Raw genomic sequence first — 5,938 nt, forward strand, 5'->3', positions numbered from 1 at the left:
CACTTAACTTAATTGCTTTGGATACTTTTTATCAGTTTAGTCAAACTTTAAAATTCTAAACAGGTTTCATAATCAACAAGAATTTTAAAACCATGAATAAAATATTCTAGAGATTATAGTTTTGGGTGTTTCTATTTATACAAATATAATTGGAAATATCATACGATGCTCAACTTAAAAATTTACTATTCATCTATTTAAGTTATTTTAAATACATATTCAAAAATTTTTGAATGTAACAAAACATAACTTAATTTAAAAAATATTTTATTCAACGTACAAAAAATAATTCAAATTTTAACGAACAACAAATACGATATGCAGAAATGTAGAAAATTATGTACTAATATAATCTTAATTTTCAAGTAGGTGAATGGGGTGGAAGCCATATTATTACTAAAAAACGCAAGACATACTGCATAAAGATTGTGAAATTTGCAGTCACTTTGCTATTTAGGTGCATAAACGGCTATTGTTTTATCACAATTCAAATAAATTGATTCTGATTAGAAAATTTATATTGTAATTATGAAACCCCTATGAACTAGATTTAAAAAGCATGTTTTTGATATAAAATTATAACACATACAGTGAAATTGTGCTTCGAATAATTTAAAGGTTAAAAAATAAAAATAGTTAGTGTATATTATGTTTACTATTTAAATAGAAAGATAGGAATTTCCTAATAAAAAAAGGAGAAATAATTCACTGACCGCAACTTGGAATTCTAAGAAATAATAAGCTGCAGTTTTGAAGAGGCATTCTAAAAAATTAAGCATTATTGCGGACATTAAAAAAGGCAACTTAAAGTTCATCCTTAACTTCTTTGGCTGGTTCCTCAGTAGTTGCTTCGGCGGCTGGCTCTTCAGCTGGTTCGTCCTGATAAAAATATACCTGTTTATTCGAATGTACATTTTGTGATATAACGCAAATAAAACCTATTGTATAAACTTCAAATTATTAGTAATATAATATTAAAAAATAAATAACCTCCTCGTCTTCTTCAACTTCTTCCATTTCGTCATCACCAAGATCCTCATCTTCATCCTTGTCAGCGTTCTTTGCTGCTTCTTCTTCTTCCTTCTTTCTTTCAGCGTCATCAAACTCATCCTTCATTTTCTTTTCCACAGCAGCAAGCTTTTCAATTGCATTGTAAGCGTTTTCAGCAGCTGCTACATCATCGGTGATCAAGACGTTGTCAAACACAGTTCCAGATTTTACCTGCCACAAATCAAAACCAATGGAGCCAAAATCGCTGTACTTGTAAAGTTGATCATCAGCCTCATATTCAGGGTTGGCAATTTGAGGGTGAATCCATGGTCCTTTGTATGCAGGATTCTTAATCTGCTTTGGTTTCCACTCTCCCTTGTACTCTGGGTTATCAATTTGGCTTGGTTCCCATTCACCATCAGTTTCTTCGTCCCAGTCATCTGGCATTTCTGCGTCTGGATCGTTGATGTATTGAGGTTTTTCCCAATCCTACAATTTAAAAAATCATAAGTAAATTGCTTTAAACATATTCAGTTATTGAGGATGCCATTCATTTTAATCTAAAATCTACATTACTTTTATAATATATAAATATATTCTTTTGAACAAACTTATATAAACTTACTTCAGGTTTTTTGTCTTCAGGATCATCCATCATTTCTGAGTCAACCCAATCTTCTGGTTTGCTTGCTTCTGGGTCAGGAATTTCTTTTGGTGCAAGGAAATCCCAATCTTCTTCCAAAGAGCCAGATTTGACATCTTTGTTGTCAATCTTTACTGTGTAAGTGTTGTCAGGCTTTACAATCAAAGTATAAACATGGGTGAGTTCATCATCCTTGCATCTGATGTCTTTCTTGATAAGCAAGTTCTTGCCCTTGTAGTTGAAAATCACGTGCACTTTTTTAGTTCCTGGTCCACAGATATCAGGTCCTGAAAAATAAGCATAATGTTAGTCCATTTATCATCAACGTTTTATATTTTAAGGAAGCACTTAAAATTTATTAAAATCTAACTTTGCATTTTTTTGCAATAAGAGCTACTAATTAAGTTATGAAAAACTTACAATCCATTCATTATTTAACTTTTAGTATCTATTATTGGTCAAATAATTTAAAGCAATTAACTTATTAGATTTAAAGCAGTTACAACTAATTTAAACTTTTTTATCTGTTTTTGAACAGTTATTAATTAGTAATTGCTAACTATCCAAATAAGCCACTTATCCTTATATAATGGTTACTTAAAACAATACAACATTAGACAATTTAATATTATTATAATACTTAACTTTGACAATCAACCAGATAATAAACTATATTTAATAACAGTGCTTCCATGATGGGCAAGCTTTTTAGTAAATAGGGCAGGATTAGTACAAACTAAACGTAATTTTTCTCTAATAATCTACCTATTTTATGATATTGCAATGCATACAAATAAAACACATTTTAAAGTTTTTGTTAATATTTTCTTTTGTATTAGCAAAACATACAAAAAACACAGAGGATTAAACTTAACAAATTTATAAAAAACAATTACAACTAATTAGACATTCAATTTTAAAAAATTGTATTAATTTACTTTAAACCACTTGCTTTTATTAAATACTTAAATATTTATTTTCAGTTAAACCTAGATTTTTGCTGGATTTTAAAAATCTACTTATTGACTGACACTGACCATCAAGAAACCAAATAAGCAAAGACCTTATAAACAAGGAAACTGATTGAACTTAAATAACAGACTAAAACAGTCATTCCATATATTAAAAGTAAACAAATCTCTACTAAGATTAAATTCTAGTGCTAAAAGTATTAAAAAAAAAACTCAAAAATATGATCAAAAAAAAATTTACTTCACATACAACAATACAAAAACCTACCGAACATAATATTGTAAGGGGATTCTCCATGCATTTCACTGATATCAACAGTGGATGGGAAAACTTTAACATATCCACCACCACAGTCAATGTTTTGTTCATGTTTTACAGAAAACTGGATGACAAGATCCTTGCCTTCGTTTGAGAAAGGTTTTTCTATCTTTGATGAAAGAGCATAGAATCTAAAAAGTAAAACAAAAACTTAAAATTTTAACAAATATTTATCTTTTTAACTAGCTTTAGTCATGTGTGAATTTCAAATGCAAAAACTATTACCATTTCATACATATACTGCAAGGAAATCCTTCTAAGTTTTTTAATTATTTATTTCTATTTTTGAATTTTTTAAAGAGAAAAAGTAATTCTGGATATAATATGTTTCATAAGAAAATTATATGTAACAATTTTCAAAGAAAACATTAACTTGACAAAAATATTTAATTATAGTAATATATAATTACAATTTAAATTAAACAAACCTAGCATCTTGGCTTGTTTGGATTCCCATATTGTCTTTGTCTCCAAAAAACTTTCCAGCAGTTTGTTTAAATTTACCTTGCTGTTCTTTCTTTGAACTAGAATATACCCATCTATCTTCCCATCCTAAAATAAGAAAGTTTGTTTATTGCAATTATGCAGTACAACAATATTATATTATTTTAAACTATACAGACAAAATACAATCTGTCAGTATTTCTTGAACAAAACTAAAAATTGGTATTTTAATTAAAAATATTTAAATTCGGCTTATTAACAAAAGTAACCTAATACTTATTTCACAAATTTATAACATCATTAGCTTCTATGTTTTTAAAGAAAAAAAACTAAATCTTTTATGGTTTATAATTTACTATAAGTTAATAAATTTATCATAACTTACCATCATCAAAGTTTTCTTCAAAATGGACATCTGCTTGAACAGTAGCCATTATGGCTACCAAAAGGACAACTAACTTCATATTTTAACTTATTCCACTTAATAATATTCTATAATAATAAAAAAAATGATTACATTTTATGACTTTCAATTGAACATAACTTACATAAAAATTCTTAAACATGTTTATTTTATTTTCAATTTTATAAATAGTTTGACTTAAAAAATGTTTTATCAGTAGTATAGATAAATATTTCAATTTCTATTTTTGTTGAGACTTCAAAGAATTTTCTATCAAAACCTTTTTAAAATTAGTTTTAGATTACTTGCTTAATTTTCCATTTTTATTTTGCTTAACAATAAACCACTCCTTAGCAAAACTACAGAATATACTTTAGAAATAAAAAAAACACTTTAGAGCCGGAGATTATTAAAATCTTCAAACTAGCCAGAGTCAGCCAGCTATTTTTTTCAAATTTAAAATAGCCTTAGTCAGCCGGAGTGTGGAAACCCTGTATATAAAGTTTCTTATAATTATAAAAATACTTTTATTTTCTATTAAGTACTGTTAGTTGTAATTAAAATTTATGTTTAAAAATTGAAAAACATATAAACCTATCTTATATACTAAACCAAAAATTAAAATGAATGGTATAGTTATTTATTTATAAAATAATAATAATTTTAATACAACTGTACTAATGTTAGCAAAGTTGTATATCACACCATGTAATTACACTTACATAAAGTTAAATTATAAAAAAAATTTAATACAAAATATAACTGATTGCTATTAGTATAACTAGTTATCAGTTTCTAACATGAACTCATTCTTATATAGTTCTTTGATATAACTCAAGAAAATAATACAACTTAAGATAAGTAAATTAACTTATACCAAACTCTGTTAAATCAAACACGTTATTTTGCTATACTGACGTTAGTTCAACTGTTGTCTAATTTTGATTGGCTGATCATTAGCTTCAAAAACCAATTAGATCAAGCCAAATGATGATAGTGAATTCTTTCATTCAAAATAAATAGACAGTAATGGTTAATGATAATAATAAAACTGTTATCAAAGCTAGTAGGGTCGTACCGGAATTTTTTACTAAAAAAACTATATTGGACTAAGCTGAAACAAAACTAAAAAACGGCTGTATTTTTTTTCAGTATAAATTTATATTGAAATTTTTGTATTTAAAACAAGCATTTAATAGTATCCAAAAAGAATAGTACAAATAAAAATTAATATTTTCGGCTAAACTCCGGTTTTATTTCGTTAAACTTTATTACTTTTTTTTTAATTTGCAACAAAACAAAAAATTAATAGAATTAAGCTGAGAATCAACGAGTAAAAAAAAAATTTCAACTAACATATTTTAATCTTCTAAAGTTGTGCTGAAAAAATAAAAACATCCTTAAATTTAAAGAAATGAAAATATATAAGTACTTTGTTAGCGTTTGTTCTAAATTCCATTAAGAATATGCAAAAATATTTTTTTTAGTCCAATACTAGAAATTTCGGCGATGTAAAAACTTTAACTATTTTAATAAATGCTTTTATTTAATAAAGCATAAGAATTTCAAAGACAATATGTTCTTAAAACTTAATGTTATTATACTAGTACTGTACTGACTACTGTAATGAACTGATACTACATTATGTTTTGTCTTAACCAAAATATATTTACTTGGAAAAAAAATATTTTACTTACATACAGTTATATTATATGCCACAGTTTTATGACAGACAATTTATTTTAGTAAAACTAAAAACTTATATTCTATTGTGCTTTTTTTTGACTATTAATGTTTTTTTTGTTTTTTTAGCCTACGAAAAAACATTTTTTTAACTATCTGTTATTTTCGAAATTCTATTTTGTTGGCAATTCTTTCTAACTAACGTTGTCTTTTACAAGTCAACTTTTGGAATCAATTATCATCAAGCTCTAAAATTTTTTATTGTCTAAAAAGGTTTTTTTAAAATTTTTAGGTGCTGCATAAATGGGTAAAACAGATTTGCAAAGATGTTAATATCTTAATGCCAATTGAGCATAAAAGCGTAATAAAATTTTGTTTGTATTAATTTAAAACTTCATGCCCGAGTAAGTAAAGCAACTAGTTTTTACAAGTATAAGATGTTTTTTTTTTCATTTCTTCTGCGTACGCTGTGCATCTTAGAAAAG

The 5,938-nt window shown here is 26.3% G+C and overlaps 1 protein-coding gene across 1 annotated transcript; it reads right to left on the minus strand.

Moving 5' to 3' along the window:
* Positions 1–250: 250 nt before the first annotated feature.
* LOC145839599 (calreticulin-like) lies at positions 251–3,861 on the minus strand. The gene is made up of 6 exons (XM_082947223.1): positions 3,753–3,861; positions 3,352–3,475; positions 2,873–3,054; positions 1,616–1,920; positions 991–1,479; positions 251–879 (listed from the first exon to the last, which is right to left on the minus strand). The coding sequence occupies exons 1-6, from the start codon at positions 3,829–3,831 to the stop codon at positions 805–807; spliced, it is 1,254 nt and encodes a 417-aa protein (XP_082803349.1). The 5' UTR covers positions 3,832–3,861; the 3' UTR covers positions 251–804.
* Between the last annotated feature and the right edge of the window lie 2,077 nt (positions 3,862–5,938).

Source organism: Thalia democratica, chromosome 6 (assembly GCF_965202585.1).
Source record: "Thalia democratica chromosome 6, ktThaDemo2.hap1.1, whole genome shotgun sequence".
Lineage (NCBI taxonomy): Eukaryota > Metazoa > Chordata > Thaliacea > Salpida > Salpidae > Thalia > Thalia democratica.